Here is a 22,941-nt window from a genome sequence, read left to right on the forward strand (position 1 = left end):
CTTCCTGACCTGCTTGAGTTCCAGTCCTGACTTCCTTGGTGATGAAGAGCAGTATGGAAGTGTAAGCTGAATAAACCCTTTCCTCCCCAACTTGCTTCTTGGTCATGATGTTTGTGCAGGAATAGAAACCCTGACTAAGACAGCATGCAAGACTGAGACCACAGTCTCTTAGTGCTCATTTTATTTTCCCACCATGCTTGGGAACTCCCTTTCACAGAACCTGCCTGGGAGCTGAGTCTGAGAGCTGTGGGGGTTTGAATTCCTTAGTTTGTTCTCTTTTGTTTTTCTTATCTAAAAATTTTCTCTGGGAAAATTGGGTTCAGAGGAACACTGGAATTTCTTTCTTTTCTTTCTTCTTTCTTTCTTTCTTCCTTTCTTTCTTAAGATGACTCAGTAGTTAGCAAAAATGCTTCAGTATAGTTTAGGTTCTTGGCACTTAGTAGATGATTTATTTTGTGGTGTTTTTCTACATGGCAAAAAGCTTTTAAAACAATGATGGCTTTCATTATAGATATATTTTCTTAAAATAGAAAAAAAAAGCTCCTTCTTATTTGCATCCCTCTCCAGGTTTTAATTACCACAAGGTAACAGCATCCTACACATAAATACAGAGTTTTGTTCCACAGTAGAAGCCAACCCGCTGGCAGCTGTACAAAGTGAAATAATTATCTTCAAAAGAAAACACAAATCCCATCCAACATTTAATGAAGCCAATGTTTGTGTTTATTATGATAATTATTAGATTTCTATGGCTATTGGAAAGAAGACACAAAAATGGGTTTTGCTTTAATTTCTGGCTCATCACATAAAATAATGTGGTGTATAGTCTATTTCTCACCAGGATGTGATTAAAAATAATACAACCACAGCCTGTATAGTGGTGATAACACTAATCAATAGTTGCAAACTTTTCTCTTGGTAGTTTACGATTTGTTGATCATAACAATGATACTAAGTGGAGTACAGTCCCCAGTAATATCTATTGATGAAACAGAGTGTGAGAATACAGGAAAACAGCTCCTTGAAAATGTTTTAGGTGTGTACAGGGTGGCTGGGGAAATCACAAAATTTTTTAGAGAAGTACAGGTAAAATTTTTGAGTTATGTTTTAAAAAACTGAATAGTAGAGTCAGAAACCATTTCTGAGGCTGAGGGTAGCTGCAGTCACAGGCTATGGAATAGAGGGCTAAAGGTGTTTCGCAATGGAGCAGAGGTGTAGAAGTGCTTTTTGCAGCCTCCTTGTCCATGCCTGTATAACAGGTGGTCACAGGTAAAGCTGTTTCCACAGGCCTCCTAAGCTCAGTGTCACACTGCCACTACAATCTAGGCCACAAATTGCTTCTTGGCTAACTTTAGAGAGGACGGGAAAAGCAAATCCATCTCATGAACTAACATTTTGATCTTGCTCATTGTTTCAACAATTTTCACGAGTGTCTAAGAGTTAAAACAGACCAAGGCTGCATTTTTTAAAATTAAAGTTTCCATAAGAGAAGCTTTATCCTTCTACATTCTCTTCTTTTCCATTATTTTCTTCCATTTGGAAACACTGAGGATAAAATTTCCCACACATTTCTTAGTTTGCTCATTCTATACTCCAAGTTATTTCAGCTCTAAGGGCAGAGAGTGCTCCCAGATGGAGCACTTCTCATCTACTCTGCTGAGCACTCGGGTGTGCTGATCTTGCTGTGCTGCCTTTCCTGTAAGCAGCTCTTAGTGTGTATCTTCCCAGATTATGAAGGTGCTCTGCCCGTGTCTAGCCTTGGAGGAGAGATGAGGTTCATGGCAAGAGTGGATCCTTCTCTCTCACACAAGTTGTAGTCCCTTAAGACAGTTTTAATGAACAATAATAAAGTTGGTAATAAATCGATCCATATATTATAATTGTGTCTAATTTTGATTGTTTCATAAGTTCAAAAAGGCAATCACATAGGTGAAAATTCCAAATCTACATATACAGAATAAAACAGGTGGCTACATGCTGATCTAACTTTGTGTGTATATGTAAAGTGACAAAGAAAAATCAAGAGTGTGAAAGTATTAAAAAGTATTACATTTAAGCTTTTATGTGAGGAAACTTGATCTATTCTCTTTTAATACTGGTTACTGTAAAATGTAACCTAAAAATAATACAAAAAATATTCCCCCAAAAACTAATTAATTTTTTGGCAGGGTCTCACTATGCAGCCATGGCTAGGCTGGAACTCAATATGCAGACCAGAAGGGCTTAAATTGCATAGATTCCCCTGCCTCTGCCTCTACATGCTCAGATTAAAGTCATTCACCAATGGGCAAACACGAGCCACCAGGCCATCAAAAAAGAACAAATTAAACAGTATATATCCCAGTAAGCTTTCTTAGTCTAATCATTAATTTATATTTAAAGTAATTTTGGAGTTTAACTTAATTTTTCTGTAGGTGTAATGTATTATTACATTTTGGAGTTCTAGATCATGTATAATTTAACTTGTCTATTAATCAATGTTTTACAGATGTTTTGATGTCAAAATGAATAATGTCATGACTGAGTGATGAACATGTATTTGACTAGTCAAGCATAGCAGACAAAGCACATTTGTAGATAGTATTCAAAAAATGCTCCTAAGTCAATTTTATTTTAAAATATTTTAGCGTTGGATTGCTATTTCTTATGAAAAAGTACATGTATGTGTGCGTGCACAGAAGTTTCTGAAACTCAGGCAGATACAGTTCTTAGGTTGAGGCTTTAAGTGGGTCTGCCAAATCTCAGCACCCCCTGTTTGTATGTCTTGAGCCTTAAACACACTGTTTATATTTCTACATGACAAAAATCATAGTAGAAGCACATTTTGACATATGTAAAGTTCAGATTCAATTCCCTAAATAAAGCTGTATTAAAATTCAGCCATACCAGTGAACTTGATTATCACACTCTCCAGTTACAGTGGGAGGGAGGCAGCTGTGCACACATGCCTTAACACACTGTATTGCAGTGTCAGGTTTACACTCATGCATAGCACACTGGCTGGTTACAGTGGAATAAAGATACATTCATGCATAACACGCTGACTGATTGCAGTGGAGAGAAGCCACACTTATATATAGCCCTCTTGCTTTGCCTACTTGGCAGCTGCAACACTAGGGTCAGGAGTTATAAGGCCCAAAATGTTTACTTGTGGCTCCTTACATGAAATATTTGTTGACCCATGGTGAAGATTTTCAAAGTACCTTTTGTGCTTTTAATTATAGCCTGTGGGATAGTTGCTAAATAAGCTTAAGTTTGACTAGGATTCTAAAGTTTTTTTCTTTAAAATAACATTAGACCTCATTGACATTGTGTTTGTAATGGTATTTAACAGTATCACTTTAAGTGAAATTAAATAGAATAAATTAAATATCCATTACACCAATAATTTTAAAAAGTTAGAATAACACATGCTCTGATGTTAAGCCTCTTAACTGAGGTCACAGAGTTTAAAAAATTTTTAATCTGACCATAAGAAAAATATTGGATAAAATTAGAGTACCGCTGTATAATTTAGAAAGTTATTGATCAAAGGTTAGAAACTTCTGTCATATTATAATTATGAAAATGTTCCTGGAATAAATAAGTATAAGTACTATAATTGTAGAGCTAGAATCTTAATTTAGACTGCATAGCAGCTTAGTGTCAACTGCCTTTACATTTTCCCAAGTGACAGTGACATCACATATCTGCTAAGGAAATGTTAACCTTCATGTGACGAGGACGTGCACACATTAGAAGCATTGCTACTTCTTTACTAGTGTGAATTTAATCATAACTTATTATAGAAACCCTCTGCCCCATAGTAGCATCAGCTTAATCGCACCTTAGTCATAGGATTGCTAACATTTTTTTAAGAGTGTTAACACTTCTGACAAAGGTATTAAATGATTTCTCTGTCTTTTTACAGAAACAGGAATTTATGCCACCTATCGTCTGTTCATTCACGTATTTTAAACTCACCTACTCACCAGCTAGATTACTCCAGTAGAACACTACTAAAAACCTGGTTAAGATGTTCATCTCTTTTAATGTCTAGTGCCAATGACAACCAGAGATGTTCTGTTGTTTGAGCACTAGCCCATTCAGTCCAAGAGCTATCTTTGCCCTCCAGTGAGGCCTATAGACTAATAGTGCTAGCATCACCAGAACTTACTTGCTTGGAATGCAAAACTGTCATGAGTAGGGGTTGGGCTCATGAGGCCTCAACAAGAAATTGTTAGAGATGGGGGTGGGATAGGGAGAGTTATTCATTCTGCTAGAGGCAAGGGTAATGAAAGGGTAATGTTAACAAGTGAAAGAAGATGTGAGCAAGAAAAGGAAAGAAATTTTTCTATCCAGTGTCTGGGTTTAGTCACAAGGTGGATCATGGTATCTTTGTAGAGGACTGTACCTGAAAGTACTATCTGAAGCAGAGGGAGGTAATTAGTTGGCCTGTACGAGGCTTGAGAATGAAGGCTGTCAGACAACCCAAGGGAGATGTAAAGCTAGGGCCAAAGAGGCATGAACGGAAATAACATAAGTTACCAGGGCATTTTATTTTGGAAGGGGTCTTATGTATTGTCCCTGTCAGAATCTCTAGCCACTTTGCCCTGGGTGCTCCTGTATCATTCCAGTCAATTTATTATTGCTATTCTGAGAAGAGTCTGTAGGTCACATAGAAGCTCACTGTGATCTGATTGAGAGGCACATACACTTTTGAGCTGATAATTTTAAGAGGATTTGAGGTATTTTGAGGGCAGTATCCCTCATTCATTCCCTATCCTTCTCTTCAAAGAGGATAGGGTCCTTCCAGTGGCTACCCAAGAAGCAGACAGGCAGACGTTAGTTACTTGTAAGACTAATGAAATGCAAGCTGAGTTTAACTGATAGCTGATTCCATCAAAATAATCAACACTTCCCTAAAATATTCTATAAAAACATTTCCCTAAAATGTTCTATATTTTCAGTATAACAAGTAGAAAATATTTTAGGTTTGCCTAGTCCAAATTTAGTCTTTACTCAAAAGACTGCTGTGAGCAGCCATGTTAGGCAAGCTTATCAGTGAGGTGCCATTGTATTACACAGAACTGGCACTAGGCTAAGGTCAGCATGGGAAGTCTACAGAAGTAGAAAACAGACATGCGTATACCTTCCCCATCAAGCAATTTGACTTGTGATTTTACGCATTTATCTTAACACACATCCTTAGAGGTATCTTGTCTGTGATTTGTCCTAAGTTTGCTAGAATTTACACGTTTTGTGTTGTAAAATCTAAAATAGTGGCCAAAGCGACTCAATGCTTTTCTTTCATTATAGGTACAAGAACTACACATTTTATTGATGTTTTAAGCTCCCACATTTCTATACTCCCAAACAGTCAGCATGCTGAGTTTGCTTTCTAATGGATGGCAGGTACCAAAGAGGTCTGACTAAAAAACGGGAGACAGGTGAGCACTTTTTGCCTAAATAATGGAATCTTAATGTCAAAAAGTCGCGCGTCAGATGCTTTGTATCAGACACTTACTTGTGCAGGTGGGCCACAGCGGTAGTGTACATCAGTCCTTGGAAACAGATTAGGAAACTGCTCTATGCCCGCTTTTAGAGAGTAGTAAGATTTTTCTAGAAAATAGGCTTCTGATTCCCTCCTTCTCATAAAGGCTTTAACATGTGTTCTGTATTTAACTACTTTAGCATGTTCCGTATAAGTAATTCAGTCATGACACATCCCCACAATAATATTATTCACTCAAATAAATTAAGCAGAATAAAAACTTGAACTATTCCCCCCCCCCGCCCTTTCATAAAAAGAAGAATGTCCCTGTATTAAGAAGATTACAAACCCAGAGAGGCAATTCCATTTATCTGCCACTGTGCTGCATCCATGAGTTTCATCAAAATGAGAAATCTGTAAAACCCAGAAAGAGAAAAGTAGTACCAGTGGGCTCTAGCTGCTGAGACGTCACGGTCTGCATGCATGCTCCAAGCAAAAGGTTATCCTAAGGCTTTTCTGGAAAGTTTGTAAAATTCTCATCCTTCAAATATTTTTAAAAGCCAAAATGCCACATAACCAAACATAAAGCAAGCGCTGGGGAGAAAACTCACTTTTTTTTTTTCAGCTGCTTTTTCTTTGACTTACAGGCTGGGAGAATAGATGGTGGATTTCCCTCTCAATCACAGACAGGTCGACTCCAAAATGAACAGAATACTCGGCAGCACTATGTGAGGACCGCTCCCTACAGCCTTTCAGTTTTGTAGGAAAAAATAGGTTCTCTCCTAAAACTCTGTGACACACACCCAAGACTCCTCCTAAGCCAAAAACTACTCTTGGTCAATTCTACTTAAAATCACAAGGAAAAAGTTCCCTTCAGAATATCCTTAAAGGGAAATTTGACTAGTGTTAGTATTTGAAGCATCTGGCAAAGCCACAAAGTTTAAAATATAGAACATTTAGGCAGACACACATCCTTGAGAATTTCCAGTAAGTTCAATTAAGGTCATGATTTTAAACAAAATGTTCTCTGAAAGTATGTATTTTGTATTTCCTTAATCAATCCATTTTTGGCTTTCTTTCCTGGGAGCTTCCAAGCTCCTCCTTTTGGTGGGAAACATCAGAGATGCAGAGCTATTTTGTTGAACTGTCTGGGAGTGATGAGGAGAACGCTTACCTTTGGAGTTCTTTGTAGAGCAGCGGATGCGGTGTTCTTTGTTGCCACTCTTCAGTTCTTTCTTGGGAAATTTGAGAACTCTGAGTAGTGTTGGCTTTGAAGAAAATAACTCAGGATTGTTACCTGCTTTCTGTACTCTCAGTGTGCTTGGACTTCTGCCTGGGTCCCCAGGTGCTGGCACCGATTGTTATGTCATGAGCCACACTGTGTGACTTCATGGAAGCTCAAACTCATCTGTTCTTTTGAAATCTTCAAAACAGGAAGTGTCCAGAGAACGTCAGAGTATATTGGGAGAGAGGTTTGATTTTGACTAATCCATCATAAGAGTTCTCAGAGGGACACACTGACCTATATGACAAATGGCATCTGTTCTTAGAATTCCCATTTCAGACCATTCTTTCAGTTTAGAAGGTGGGAGAAGAGGAGAAATGCTCTGCCGTAAAGCCATTTATTTCCTGACCACACTTAGATGGTCTTGGTTTTAAGCCGTAAAAGCATATGTAAATATTTCTCAAAATCAAACTCAGCTAAATATAACCAAAGAACTGGGGACAGGAAGTATGGATCCAATTAACTACGTTTTTATTCATTGGATTTGACTAGTGGGACATGAAGACAAAGCATTAGGATTAGCAAGAAGAAAATCTGATCAGCAAAATCGTTTCTGCCTTTCACTGGTGATAGAATCAAGTACACGCTAAACAGGCATTTTCTTCCCCTTACAAAAATGGAATCAGTCTTGGTGATGTCACAGTGCCTATCCCAACAAGTTATGAGGCCACTGACCTTGATTTACCCCTGCACTTTCAAAGGGATAGTTTCCAGATTCAACTTCACTGATCCCCTCAAGTTATCTTTTGCATGAACTACGCCAGCAGAAAGAAGAAAATCTTTAGGGTCATGAAGTGTGTTGACTAGAATCTCCCAGAGCACTGTCAGGTTTTGCAGGAAGTTCCTCTGGCCAGGCCTATTCTTGGAACCTGCTTCCTTACTTTCTCTAAGTTAGACTTCTGGTTTCCTCTCTTCTCTGGCGGTTTATTCTTTGTTCAGTGTTTCTCTGCACTCTCCAGTGTTCCTTATGAGATACTTTACATGTTACGACCAGCAGATCTTTAGTGCCATCTGACATGGCTCTCCTAAGTGCCCTGTGATCTGCTGGAATGAAGTTTTTTATCTTCTGGGTCCAAGTCTCTCAGAGCATGGCACTGCCATCTACCTGTCATCTTAAATCTTAGGTTTCCTCACTTATTCTCCACCCACCTCTATTTTTACAGCTTCTGTTGGATTTATTTAATGACATCTCATAGGCATATTATCCTTTTACTTAAAACTTAACTACATAAATTGCTTTATCAACCATAAGCATGTGCCTCTGGCCCAGTGTGGTTCCCTTCTATATTTTGTTTCTTTTTCTCTTTTTCTTTTTAATTAGATATTTACTTTATTTACATTTCAATTTTTTTTTGTCCTTTTTCCTGGTTTCCCCTCTGGTATTCCCTTTCTCCTCCCCCTGTTCAACAGCCCACTCACACCTGCTTCCTTGCCCTGGCATTCCCATACACTTGGGCATAGAGCCTTCACAGGACCAAGGGCCTCTTCTCCCATTGATGACCGACTAGGGCATCCTCTGCTACATATGTACCTGGAGCCATGAGTCCCACCATGTGTACTCTTTGGTTGGTGGTTTACTCCTAGGGAGCTCTGGGGGTCCTGGTTAGTTCATATTGTTATTCCTCCTATGGGGCTACAAACCCCTTTAGCTTCTTGGGTCCTTTCTCTAGATCCTTTATTGGGGACCCTGTGCTCAGTCCAATGGTAGGCCGTGAGGATCCACCTCTCTATTTGTCAGGCACTGGTGGAGCCTCTCCGAAGACAGCTCTAAGAGGTTTCTGTCAACAAGCACTCGTTGGCATCCAAAAAAGTATCTGGGTTTGGTGATTGTATATGGGATGGATCCCCAGGTGGGGCAGTTTCTGGATAGTCATTTCTTCAGTCTCTGCTCCACACTTTGTCTCTGTAACTTCTTCCATGGGTATTTTGTTCCCCCTTCTAAGAAGGATTGAAGTATCCACATTTTGGTCTTCCTTCTTTTTGAGTTTCATGTGGTTTGTGACTTGCATTTTGGGTATTCCGAGAGTCTGGGCTAATATCCAGTTATCAGTGAGTACATATTGTGAGTACATACTGTGTTCTTTTGTGATTGGGTTACCTCACTCAGGATGATATTTTCTAGTTCCATCCATTTGCTTAAGAATTTCATAAATTCATTGTTTTTAATAGCTGAGTAGTACTCCATTGTGTAAATGTACCACATCATCTGAATCCATGCCTCTGTTGAGGAACATCTGGGTTCTTTCCAGCTCCTGGCTATTATAAATAAGGCTGTGATGAACATAGTAAAGCATGTGTCCTTATTACATGTCAGAGCATTTTCTGGGTATATGCCTAGGAGTGGTATTATTTGCAAATTCATCTGGAATAACAAAAAACCTAGGCAAAAACTATTCTCAACAATAAATGAACTTCTGGGGGATTCACCATCCCCGAACTCAAGCTGTACTACAGAGCAATTGTGATTAAAACAAACAAACAAACAAACAAACAAACAAACCAAAACATAACCCAAAAACCAAAACTGCATGATATTGGTACAGTGACAGGCAGGTAGGTCAATGGAATAGAATTGAAGGCCCAGAAATCAACCCACACACCTATGGCCACTGGATCTTTGACAAAGGAACTAAAACCATCCAGTGGAAAAAAGACAGAATTTTCAACAAATGGTGCTGGTTCAACTGGTGATTAGCATGTAGAAGAATGCAAATCAACCCATTCTTATCTCCTGTACAAAGCTTAAGTCCAAGTAGATCAAGGAACTCCACATAAAACCAGATACACTGAAACTAATGGAAGAGAAAGTGGGAAAGAGCCTCGAGCACATGGGCACAGGGGAAAATTTCCTGAACAGAACACCAATAGCTTATGCTCTAAAATCAAGAATTGACAAATGGGACCTCATAAAATTGCAAAGCTTCTGTAAGGCAAAGGACACTGTCAACAGGACAAAAAGGCAACTGACAGATTGGGAAAAGATCTTTACCAATCCTACATCTGATAGAGGGCTAATATCCAATATATACCAAGAACTCAAGAAGTTAGACTCTAGAAAACCAAATAACCCTATTTAAAAATGGGGAACAGAACTAAACAGAGAATTCTCAACTGAGGAATACCAAACGGTTGAGAAGCACCTAAAGAAATGTTCAACATCTTTAGTCATCAGGTAAATGCAAATCAAAACAACCCTGAGATTCCGCCTCACACCAGTCAGAATGGCTAAGATCAAAAACTCAGGTGACAAAAGATGCTGTCAAGATTGTGGAGAAAGAGGTACACTCCTCCATTGCTCGTGGGAGTGCAAGCTAGTACAACCACTCTGGAAATCAGTTTGGCAGTTCCTCAGAAAATTGGACATAGTACTACCAGAGGACCCACTAATACCACTCCTTTCTTTATATTACTAAAAAGTGATGTTTACTTTAAAATGTCTTATTGAGTTATAAAAATGCATGTTGCCTACATTCTGGAAGAAACAGAATTTAAAATTACTTGCATTCAAAGGAACAGGCATAACTTCACAGTATTCCATTTTTCTGTAGAATTTTGTATGTATATGTTAACTACATCAGGCAATACTTAGGTATTTGCATAAATGTTTAAATATAGCCTCAGAGGTACACATTATATTTATCAAGAAGTGACCAACTATAATTTACACAGAATTCCCATTTCTAGGTTCACAGATATAAAGGCAAATTAAAGAGAAAACATATGTATTAGTTATTTTTCTATTGTTGTAATAAAAGACCATGTCCAAGGCAACTTATAGAGGTAAGGCATAAGAGTGCATTTCCATCATAGCAGGCAAGCATAACAGCAGGAAGGCATGGTGAACAGGAGCAGCAAGCTGAGACCTCACATCTCAGCCCCAAGCCAGAAACAGAGGGCAAACCAAGTGACATGCAGCTCTTGAAACCTCAAAGCCTGCCCCCATTGATACAACTCCTCCATTATGACACCGCCCCCACCCCTAAACCTACCCAAGAAGCACTGCTAAGTGGGAGCCATGTATTCAAACATTTGAGCCTATGGGACATTCTCATAAAAAGCACTACAATGGACAAATGTATTTACTTGACCTGGGATTTTTTTTTTTTTTTTTTTTTTTTTTGGCCTGGGTTTGTTGCCGAGTGGACAGCTGTGACTTAACACTGGACAGGGAAGAGTAGATCAGTGGTGAAGCAGAGGACATGTTTCAGGAAGCTATGACTGTCCATACTGCTATCTCACAAGGCTTTTACGAATACACTGAGACTTTCTGAATCAATAAAATATTGTCTTTAAAGTAGCTGAGAATAATGGCTACAATAAAAATTTTAATGGTCTTCCTTTTTCCACAGCTCACTGCTTGTTTCTGTCAACAACAAACCTTTGTTCATTTACATTTTAATACTACATGAACAACTGCATTTTCTGTGTTCGTTTTGTCTGAGACATCTACCATGTGGCTAAGGCTGGCTTTGATCTTGTAACCCACAGGAGGTTACAGGTATGCAATATCATGCCTTGCTTAAACATATGCATTTTCTGTACCAACCTTTCATAATGCCTTCAGTTGCTTGTCCAATCTTGAGGTCTAATTAAGTTAAAGGCCTAAAGGCTCAGAAAGGAAATAATTTTACTTCCTCCCTTTTAAGCATAAAAGATGAACTTTTGTACTTTTGGCTGGCTGGCTGAGGCAGACAAAGGATTTCTCTCTTGTGTACTAGACTGTGAACATGAATCATACTTAACTAAATGTTACTTCTTTTGTGTGTCGTGCAACTGTTTTCTGAACACCTATAAGTCATGGTTCTTATTGAATGTATAAGACTCTCCTATCTCTTTTCTCATTTGTTAATTGTCCATAAAAGTAGAACAATATGTCTAACCCTTTTTAAGGCTACTTATTATTTTAATTTTTTAATAGTTAAAAATTGTTTTTTGTTAAAAAAACAATCACGTCAATAGTAATGAATCAAAATGCGTGTGGAATATCATCCCAGAGTTTTCAATGTGTATTTTTACCTTATCTCTCAGGTCTACTGAGGTAAAGACTTCATAGAATTTAAAGAAAATAAAGTTTCCTCTCCACCCTCCTTTCATCCAATGTATCATAAGTAGTTTTTGATAGAAAAACAACAATAAAACATTTATGCCCGTGGTTGATGACATTTGTTCATTGGCCAGCTTTGACCTTGTTCATTATCTGGGTAAAGAGCTTCTCTAACATGTCCAGGGTAGCCCTCCACAGAGTGTCAGACACTTTTTATTAGTATTCTATAGCATTATAGTCTTTGCTCAAAGCACCGTGAGATTCTATCTTCTAGGGCAGTGGTTCTCAACCTTCCTAATGCTGTGACCCTTTAATATAGTTCTTCATGTTGGATTGACCCCCAGCCATGAAATTATTTCACTACTTCATAACTGTAATTTTGCTACTTTCATGAATCAAAATGGAAATATGTGTTTTTCCATGGCACTGGGCAACCCCCACGAAAGGGTCCTTTGACGACTAAAGAGGGGTCACAACCCAAAGGTTGAGAACTGCTGTTGTAGGTGGTCAGAGTGGGTTTCCTGTATAACAGTGTAAAGATGGAACACAACAGAATATGAAAACTGGGGCAGGTTTTCCCAGATCTCTACTATAATGGCAAGAGTTAACAGACCTAAGAACGTTATATATTTGCTGAAATCTGGCTGAGAAATGATTTAGTAAGATAATGGCAAACCTTCAAGCAACAAAACATACAAGGAAGTTATTTTTGTGTAATAAGAAATGTTATCTCCTTTAACAATCAGAATAATTCAAAATATAAGCATTACACAGACTGTATAACATAAAATGTAATAGGATAGACAACTTTATTTAAATAATGTTCTTAACTCAGTCCATTAAAAAATATCAGAAATTAAATCTGTAGAGACAAAATCAGCTGTATAATTTATAAACACGTTTTTTATTTATGAAGGAAAAATAGAAACTGTTTGGACAAATGAAATAAATGCAAGTAAGATTAACACAGCTTTACATTTTCCTACTTTATTTTTGTAAATTAAACTGAGTATGTGATCATCTCTTGTGTTTACTTTAATTGTAGAGTATGAAGCAAATATGGATCCCTTTTGTAGTTTTTGAAACATGTTATTAAACAAAAGTTGAGTACGTTGGGTACTAATTTGGAATCTGAATACGAAAATAAAGTGGTTTTGGAGTCATAGAATTTATTACTTTTCTTCCTTTGGTTATATGAAAATATACAATAAAAATTACCCATGTGAAATCATTTATATTCTTTTATGTGTGTGGGTGTTTTGCCTGCACGTGCGCCTATACATCTTGTGTATGCTTAGTGCCTGGAGCGGCCAGAAAGCATTGGCTTTCCTGGGACTGGAGATACAAAGCATCCACGTGGTGCTGCAAATCATCACCATCACCATCAACAACAACAACAACAACAGCAGCAGCAGCAGCACCCATTGAGACACCTCTACAGCCCCTAAATGTTTTCTATAAATCTCTATCATCAACTTTAACAAAATTTTTAATTAATAATTAAGGACTTCTATGCAGTATTATTAACACTTTGCCATTTCAGAAAAGAGGTAGTCTTATTTAAACATTTTAAAATATAAAAATTCCATTGACATTATATAAAATAGCATTCCTTAAACATCTGGGTTTTAATTTTATTACATTCAGAAAAACTAAAATTTCAACAATAGGATGTTGCTTATAACTTGCTTTAAATTATTGTTCCAAGGAACTGTTTTAGTATGTCTTACCTAATAATCATAGAAAACAAAAATTCAACTTTTAAACACGTCTACTTTTAGAATATAATTTCTGCACAGTTTAAACACCCACAGATTCTGTGTTCATTAGAACAGCCTAGCTACCTGTTATACAGGTTCCAACAAAGAACTAAGGGTAAAAGCAGCCACAGAAATCAAACAACCAAGCCTTAGAACTCTAGACTGGGCTAATGACAGAAGCATCTCTGTGCCTTTAGCCCCTCAGACAGACACATGGTTTGCACTGTCCTGCAGCGTGCCTCACGCTTTCCCTCACAGTACCCTGTGGCTTGCTTTATTCGAACACAGCAATGCTTGCTTCTTCAGTGTTCTCACTTGTTAAATCACTTCTGAGGCCTCTGGAGACATTCATGCAGGAGGCCTTCCTTCTAGCTGTTAAAAGCAAGAGCCGGAACTTAGGAATACAAAATATATTTGAAAATTTCTACTTCTAAAGCATTCACTATAAATTTAAAAGTAAAACTGATTCATTTTTTTATTTCAGACATATAAACATTTTTCCTTGTAAAAAATATACCATATAAATTAAATAACAAACAAGTCCTTTCCTAGAGATAAAAAGTATTCTATTTTATTTTTCATTTTAACATCTGGAAGAACATTAAAGCATATATTATGTTCTAGATTCAGAACTCTTTGAAGAACTTTTATTACATAAAAAATTACACACAGGATTATGTGAAAAGAAAACATTTCATGGAGAACTCAGCTGTAAAGCTTCCCATAAAATCTGCATCTATTACAACACCACTACTTTATTTGAATTGTGTGGGGCGGGATGGAGGGGGGGTAGGTGTGCTGAGTGACGAATTTTGTGATCACTCACCTACTTTGGGGCAAATACTATGTAACAAAAGTCAGTTAGGGGCATTACTCCTCTGTGACAGATGATTTCCTGGACTTGAGAACAAGGTCCTTAATGGATAATGACAGTTCATGAAGCTCTTTCCGAGTAGCATTTGTGACATCATGTTGTTCCTTGTCTAATTCATCGCTTGATGGATCCTCTCCCTGCCCACTCTTCTTATTTTGACTGACTAACTGTTTCACAACCAAACCTTGATATTTTACCAAGAGAGTATGTTGATCCTGTGAAAAGAAAGAAGAAACTGTACCAAGCACATCTGATTTTCTGTGAACATAGAGAATAGAATTTGTTTGAACAGCACAAACTGAATAGCCTTATCTTCACGGAACAATGGCATGTTAGTGGAAAGCTGAATCTGGCAAGCAAGGTCTATGTTCTCAGAGTGCAGATCAGGAGACATAAGACCTGTGCAGACCATGTCACGGGAATCTGATTTAGCCAGATTCTATGACCTAAGGACACAAAATAATAAGTAAAGAAGCTAAGCTGCTTTTAGCTAGGGGTTGAATTCCTTAGATAAACTGGTCAAGACTTTTGAAGGGTCCTTGGGGGCTAAATCAAAACTAGGGAAACTGAGACAGAAGTTCAGAGATTCTTATATCTTTCCTGAAATCTTAACCTTTAAAACCAGAGGATTTTTCACCATGGATCTTACAGAATGCTGAATTTTGCTCGATTTTTCTTTTCTTTTTTTCTTTTTTTTTAAATCAATTCCTCACTCTGTCCCCATTCCTGCCCACAGCAGACAGATGTTAACAGCTTCTGTCTCTAACTCTTGTTAGGTGTTGGCAGTGATTCACATCCAGAACACTACGTTTAAAAGCTTGCAGTTTTCTAGCATATTAAGATGTAATACCTCTGGGATTTTGTTGTGAAGAAAAGCGATGATCTGTGGGACACATCTTCCAGGTGCGTGGAGCATGCTGTGGGTTGAGAACTGAAATAACAGGACTGATGTGAGGTGTAAAATCAGAGCAGGGTCTTCTGTGACCTTCAGCTGCTCAGACAGAGCCTGTCGATGCTGGAATAGGATTTGTCTGCAAAACCCAAATCACAGAAATACATAATTAGTGAGGCCTCATCATTTGCGTATTTTCCCTTTAGCATTCATTTTTCACCTTCTCTAGTTTAATGACTTGATTCCACAGCATTTTAAGGAGTTCTTTAAATATGGGTGATATGATTATATCCTACTTTAACTTTGGTTGTCATAGGTAGATAAACATTACAGAGAAAGCTATAAAGCAAGTACTTCTGCTCATATGTTGCTGGGATCAAACAAGGCATGACTACGATAAGGTTTTCTGTACCGAAGGTCTCAATCCTGATAAAATGTCCTAGGGTTAGGGGCATGAGTAGACTGGAGGTCTACAACTCTCTATGGCTCAGTCATTCTCAAGCCTCAACCACAAAGAAGCTCGTGTTTCGGAGTAGCAACAACAGAATCAATGTTACCTTTCCCTTTTCTTGTCTCCCTTTTTCACCATAATGTCACAAGCTTCCGTGGCAGCATCCAGGCAAGACAGGAAGTCTTCTATGCTCTGAAGGCATGCAATTCCATACTTTACTTTTAAAGACATTTAATACTGTTTTGTAATTTTACATGCTAAACACAAACTTTTAGCAGGGCATTTGGCAAACAGAAAATGATTTAGGACTAAAACTGTTAAGTGCTCCCATCTTCTTCCTTTCCCCTTCCCACAAGGTGCGTGCACACCGAGCACAGGCTTTAGATCCAGCTTGGAATGATCCTGTAGGGATGTTCATAGGGACCCTGATTTATACACAAAGTGCTAACTGCAGCCACCACTTAGCACTGACTTACTTTTTCATTCAGAGAGTTATGGAGCTTTGTGAGAGCTACTTTGGTTTCTTCTGTCAATTTGCTTAAAATTTTTTTTCTTATCTGTAACGGAAAAAAATTCTTTTGGCATTGTGTTTTTGATATATACTCGATATAAGCTCAAACAGACAAACACAAATATCCACAAATTCAGAATACATTTAGAATAGAATGCTAAGTGTAGTATATTTGGGGTTTTGAATGTTAGGTCTCAAGCCAGAAATAAAAATGTTAAAATACTACAGAATCACAGAGCTTAGCCCTCATCTTGACAGCCTCCATTAGAAGACTAGTGTCTGGCCATGTGGAAAGAGAGAACTTGGGTAAGCACATCGTGGCTTTTCTTTTCAGCCTCTCCTGAAGAGTGGCTCTCACACAGAGGGGATGCCTATAGGAAGGGCAGTGTAGCTAGTTCTGTGGTTAGATGCTTGTACAGTACATGGCATATGGAAGCTTTCATCATCTTTCACAGATGAGGATACTGTCAATTCTGAGGTACTGTATGTAAACCAGACAGACCGATCCCTCTAATATATTTTAGGAAGAATGACCTGAGGGGTATACTATGAAGACACAGGCTATTCAGGGCTTTCTTCTTCCATCTCTTAGTTCTTTGTAAGGTCAAGGAGCAAGGATGCTAATATTGTCTTTTTAGAGTGGAAGTTAGTAAAGAGACAGGAGACATGGAACATTCCAGAGTGCTGGAGATTGCTGCTCCAAGTGAAAGAGGTAGAATCTAGTATCTTCCAAGTAGTAGTAGCGGGTAAATAACGCACTTCTGTCTGGGGGTTGAGGATGGACTTTATTATGTAGCAGAGTTACCTAACCTTTATACCAAGAAAAATCATGCCACCTCTGTGGCAACAACCATAGTTACAGAGGCCACATTAGATGGATGTGGTTTTATCACACTCAAAGCCAGTTATAAATGCAGTCAGCCATATGAAGACTTTCTTACTCAGCTTTCCTGAACCTCTAGCTGTAAGATGGTTCCAGAAGGGCGAGAAGGAAGAGAAAGAGGTGGAGGAATGGTCATTGTAACCTATAGGTGGACCAAAACCTTCCACCTATAGGTAACTGAGCCATGGTTCAACCTCACATGGCAAAAGTGATGGTCTTGGGCTCTGGTTGAAGATAACAGTTTCAAACACATAGACTTAAGAGTTTGTCTCAATATTTAAGTAGTACATTGCTTTAAAAAAATGACTGTGTTTGCTAGGCCCCGGCATAGCCTCACAAGAGACAGCTATATCAGGGTCCTTTCAGCAAATTCTTGCTAGTGTATGCAATGGTGTCAGCATTTGGAGGCTGATTATGGGATGGATCCCTGGGTATGGCAGTCTCTAGATGGTCCATCCTTTNGTCTCAGCTCCAAACTTTGTCTCTGTAACTCCTTCCATGGGTGTTTTGTTCCCAATTCTAAGAAGGGGCAAAGTGTCCACACTTTGGTCTTCATTCTTCTTGAGTTTCATGTGTTTTGCATATTGTATCTTATATCTAGAAGTGGATGCTCACAGTCAGCTATTAGATGGATCACAGGGCCCCCAATGGAGGAGCTAGAGAAAGTACCCAAGAAGCTAAAGGGATCTGCAACCCTATAGGTGGAACAACAATATGAACTAACCAGTACTCCCCGGAGCTCGTGTCTCTACCTGCATATGTATCAGAAGATGGCCTACTCTGCCATCACCGGGAAGAGAGGCCTATTGGTCTTGCAAACTTTATATGCCTCAGTACAGGGGAACGCCAGGGCCAAGAAGTGGGAGTGGGTGGGGGAGGGTATGGGGAACTTTTGGGATAGCATTTGAAATTTGAAATGTATATAAAGAATATATCTAATAAAAAATAATAAAATAAAAAGAATGACAGTGAGCTTAAGAAAACTGGACTAATTATTAAGGGAGTTATAAATCAACAAGAAAGGGGAGAAGACTGACAGAAACTATTAGAAAAAGTCATCTTTTTTATAAAGTAATTGAATCTCTTTACTATAAGTAGTTTGGACATATTATCAATCCTTGTAAAATTTTATGAGCATTGTACGATTAAATTCTTTAGAATTTTTTTCTATATAAAAACTGTCATTTTACTTTTCCTTTAAACTTGTTCAAATGAGAGAAAATAAAAACGTGCTCAGACTTCAATTGCACCAAGCAGCAGACAATTCACTAACATACATCACTTGTAATGGCTGCAGGCTCCTCCACTGCCATCAGTAAATCTGAGGCTAGGAAGTTGAACATGAGGTTAGTGATATCGGTACACACTGTCTTCAGCAAGTGCTTGGTAAGAGCAGTCTGTGTGTCATCTGGAAAAGAAGGACACTTTATTACAACTGACTTCCTTGCAGAATTACAACGTTCAGTGAAAAAAAAAAAACACTTAAATGTACCTGCAAAATATTTCATCCCCTTTTCAAATAATCTGATATTATTGTATAGGTTTGAAACCTCTTCTTGTAAATCCTTGATTGTGCGTTTTCTACCAGTTCCAGAAGCAGATGTTGAAGACATGAAGACTGAACGTACCACCTCAAGATACATTTTATTAAGAGGCCTGGGACAAGATAAATATGGTTAATTAAAATGTACATTTAAATTAGATAAGGCATTTTGCTTATAGTGAAATAACACTTTAAAAACCCTCCATCTTTCTAACAGTTAAACTTAATTTGAAAGAGGCTCAGTAAAGAACTTTTCTTATTGATCTAAGAATAATTTTAGAATAATTTTAAACATTTTCACAATTTTAAAGCATTCAAAGTAATTGCAGTAAAGATGACAAGAAAGATAGTAACAAACACTCCATAAAACAGACGTGTAAATTTAATTTGGAAAATAGCAGAATATAAATTTGTTCCTCATTCTCAGAAATTACCACAGAAAAACTCTCAATTTCCCAGGTAGTATTAACATAATGTATTTTAAAAAGCACCTATATCCTCTACAATAGATTATTTAAAAAACTCAATGGTGCATAGCCAGTAGTATTTATTTCCTATTTTTACAAACTGTATGGCTCTGTAATATTTTATGCATAAATTTACTTATATTAAAAAAAAAAGCTCTATTCCAAAATAAAATAGCTTAGATGCGCCGAGCTCTTGGATCGTCTCTAGTAGACTTATGTGCTAGGTCTAACTTGAGCGATGAGCAGGTATGGTTAAGAGGCTAAATTATGTAATATTTCCTTTAGTTTTTCATGGAAACTCAGCTTGGCTGACTCACACGGTGTTAGTTTCCACCCTTACTGGTTTTGAGGTCAGTTGTACCCCTCCAGAGACTAACAGTAACCTTTGTGACCACCTTCTCTTTTTAGGTACTACCTTTCATGCTATGTCAAGGGTGAGTTAGTCCCAATTAAGACCTAAGAGTGCAATGTCAGTGAGCACTTCAGAGGTTCTCAATTTCTACTGTCCATTCTGTCAAGAGCACTAACTAAATAAAAGCTAAATGGAAGTGTCTCTGAAGGAAAATGAATTTGGAATTTCATGTTTAAATTAAATCCAAAAAAAAAAAAAAAAGTCTAAAACCTGTTTTGGAGGCTATTAGTGAAAATTACATGCTGTAAGAAATGGGGAAAGGTGTAATTTATACTTGCTTTATTAAGTATTCTGCAAGCTCTGAAATAAACTCCTCAGGGGCATCCTGAATGTGTTTCCTTAAGCAATCTTCAATTTCATCCTGGAACATGAATGTGATGTCCGGCTTCTTCTTTCCTGTAACATATGTCAGCAACAGGAAAATAAACAGACCCCAGTAGCAAAGACCAGGCAGAGACCGCATACCTCACCAGGCAGCAACACATTTTTATGTCAACAAAACTGCTACTTCTAAGTACAAATATTAGTAAATATTTGTAAATAGTAAAATTAAAATTTAAAACTTCATATCGTAGAATTTCTTTTAGGTGACCATGTTTTAACTTCCCTTATAATGTTTTCTATCAGACAGCCAGAAGAGAATAATAACTCTTTCCTCCCATCTAAATTGGGAAATGCAAATAGCTAGATATCAGATCAATCAAGTAGAGATCGTGTTTTAGAAAACCGTGACTTCTCCTCATTCCATAATAGATATGGAGGAGACCTTCCTTCTTCGCAAAAGTGAGTACTCACTGAAGTCAACAGCCTTTGAATTTACACACGAGCTTCAGAAATGGACAGGACTAAGTTAAAATTTATCTTTTTGGAAAAATACAAATGAATAGGAAAAGACCCTTGTAATTTATTTTTGCTTTCTCAAAGACAATTCTATACTGATGAACAATAAAATTAGTATGCAGCTACTGTAATGGAAATGTTTTCAAATGTGGAAATGGCATGCCTAACCAGATACTTGAAAAGTATTGGTAGCAAAGAAAGCAAACAATATTTCCATTATAAATGATAAAGCTATATCTTTTATACAACTGATTACTTTTAGCTAAGTCAGATTATTGATTCTGCAGGTGAAAACTTAGCAATAAAATAAAATGGCTCAAAAATCGATTTTTAATCTTAATGAGGATCTAAACAGTTGAAACCATAGCTGTAAGGTAGACACCCAAAGTTCTATTCTCTTCTGAGATCTGTTCTCCAACCCTGATGCTCACGCAAAATTGTCTTTTCTTGTTTGCTTCCCATAAGCCTTTTACAGGTTGTTAAATTACATTTCCTCCAGTAATCTGTCATACTGACTTGATTCTGTATTTTAGTCGAGAACCTAATTTCACCCTCCATTTCAGAGATTACAACATAACCCTTTTCAAAGCACTGAAATTACTTTTAAGGTAGAATGGTTTTACTGCTGTTATAGTGCCTCAATAATCTATGCACAAAACAATGTCACATGCCTCATTTCTCTAAAATTACAGGTATTAGAGAATAATTTTTAAAAAATTCCTCTTTATCCTTGTCCCTACTACATCTTGGGAATTCATAAATAAGCACACAGTGAGAAATGACATACACATAAAGCCATATTGATGCTGGGAATCAGGGGAGTATAGGGGGAGAGAGGAAACAGTTTCCTTCCTTAATTAGCATTATTTTCTGCACACTGACAATCATAGTTTTTCAGTCTTTCTTAGAATATTTTAAGGAAGGACTAAGCATTGTGATGCTGCCAGTAACAGCTTATTATCTTCTCACGTGTGTGTGTCTATATGCGTGTGCGCATGTACATAACTGTTGCTAGGGATACAGGAGGGAGTAGTATTGTTTCATGTTAAAAATGAAAAAAGGTGTATTTAGAAAAGGAAAATATGGTATCTTCTGTAGTTAACTTTGGCAAATATTAAGAAGTCTGGGAACTAGAAGATGAAAAGGCAGTTAATTAATTAATCTTAGATGTACAGAACAAACCAGCCATGTACTGGCAAAGTTCAAACAAGCACATGATTCTCTGCCTCAGCTTCCAATACATATTCTTCACCTTTTAATGTTTCCAGTTATTTCCTAGAGTTCTTTTAGGGTGAAAAGCTATTGGGAGCATAAAAGTCTTTATGTTCACAAATAGCACTGGGGAAACCAGGAATGTTAAACATGTAGGGTTGTTGTTTCAAAGGAAGGTGTGAACTGTTTTCTGCCTGAGAGGTGGGGAATGGAGGTGGCTACCGGCCTAAGGAGATCCAGTACTAGGCCATACCAAGCTTCCACATGCAGGACCAGATGTAGCTAATAGTCTAGGTGACCTCTGTGCTATCTGTATGGCCAGGAACTCATCCAAATTCATACAACCAGGACTGGACATGGTCAGTAGCCTAGATGATCTCTGTAATATCTATGTCCCAAACCATACTAGATCCTCCCCTATACCCTTAAGATAATAGAGCTTATCTCTAGAACCCATATGCACGCAAGAAGTGACATGTACTTTGAGGAACGTTTTGATGTAATTATGCCTCTTTGTTCACTGAGGATTGTGATGTACCAAGAAAAACTTTTGTCAAATTGTACTGTACTTAAATATGCCCACAATAAACTCCCTGTGTCCAACTCTAGACATTTGAACCAATGCTGGCTGTTGAGAAATGCTGAACCAGATTTCCTTCCTGTCTCATGTGGATCAACACTCTGCTGTCACTGGTGGTCACAGAGACCCACGATCTTTTGTTGTTAGTTTTTTTGTTTTTGTTTTTTTTTTCCTATTTTACATTTTCTAAAAAAATTCACCCCTTTTGCTAAAATGATATCAGTGAATGAGTCAATACTAAGTTCCTCCATTTGCCGCTAACCTCACGAAGGTTGAGTCAGCTTTTCCAGACACTACTCCAGCATTAAACTTGACTTCAGTTTTGATTTAGTCAGAGACAGGGTCTGATTGTAGCCTAGTGTTGTGACCTCCATCTCGTCTGTCCTTAAACTGATTCTCCTGCCTCTACTTCAAATGTGGTAAAATTATAACAATGTGCCCCCATGCATGGCTTGATAGTAATTTTATTTCCAGTGTTACCACTTTTCAGTTCTTTTGTCTTTTAACTGTTCAAATTTGTAAACTGTCATATGGGTTTATCATTAGGGACGAGAAGCAACACAGTTAACTACAGGCCATGTTGTTTTTACACAAAGAAATACTACATATCAACAAACCTTAAAACGAGACAATTGACTGTTAAAGATCATAATAGGCCCCTTCCGTTTATATGTTAACTTCTAGCTTGAAATCTGAGACAGGTTTATACTTTAT

The 22,941-nt window shown here is 37.7% G+C and overlaps 2 protein-coding genes across 4 annotated transcripts in view; both read right to left on the bottom strand.

Moving 5' to 3' along the window:
• The window catches only part of Fhl5 (four and a half LIM domains 5), a 41,437-nt gene extending 34,604 nt beyond the window's left edge, over positions 1-6,833 (bottom strand). Inside the window, exons 1-2 of one of the 2 annotated variants that reach the window (XM_021160840.2) lie at positions 6,648-6,832; positions 5,823-5,887 (exon numbers count right to left, since the gene is read on the bottom strand). In XM_021160840.2, the coding sequence (XP_021016499.1) occupies positions 5,823-5,840 (18 nt within the window). In that variant the 5' untranslated portion in view covers positions 5,841-5,887; positions 6,648-6,832. Of the gene's footprint in view, positions 1-5,822; positions 5,888-6,647 lie in introns of both variants that reach the window. The other variant, XM_021160842.2, reaches the window with a different exon arrangement.
• Positions 6,834-12,653: 5,820 nt separating this feature from the next.
• Positions 12,654-22,941, bottom strand: part of Ufl1 (UFM1 specific ligase 1) — a 33,406-nt gene continuing 23,118 nt past the window's right edge. Inside the window, exons 13-20 of one of the 2 annotated variants that reach the window (XM_029476264.1) lie at positions 19,874-19,991; positions 18,666-18,829; positions 18,451-18,581; positions 16,256-16,336; positions 15,886-15,971; positions 15,287-15,467; positions 14,389-14,651; positions 12,654-13,934 (exon numbers count right to left, since the gene is read on the bottom strand). In XM_029476264.1, coding sequence (XP_029332124.1) covers positions 14,433-14,651; positions 15,287-15,467; positions 15,886-15,971; positions 16,256-16,336; positions 18,451-18,581; positions 18,666-18,829; positions 19,874-19,991 — 980 coding nt within the window. In that variant the 3' untranslated portion in view covers positions 12,654-13,934; positions 14,389-14,432. Of the gene's footprint in view, positions 13,935-14,195; positions 14,652-15,286; positions 15,468-15,885; positions 15,972-16,255; positions 16,337-18,450; positions 18,582-18,665; positions 18,830-19,873; positions 19,992-22,941 lie in introns of those variants that run through there. The other variant, XM_021160237.2, reaches the window with a different exon arrangement.

Source organism: Mus caroli, chromosome 4 (genome assembly GCF_900094665.2).
Source record: "Mus caroli chromosome 4, CAROLI_EIJ_v1.1, whole genome shotgun sequence".
In the NCBI taxonomy this organism is placed as follows: Eukaryota; Metazoa; Chordata; class Mammalia; order Rodentia; family Muridae; genus Mus; species Mus caroli.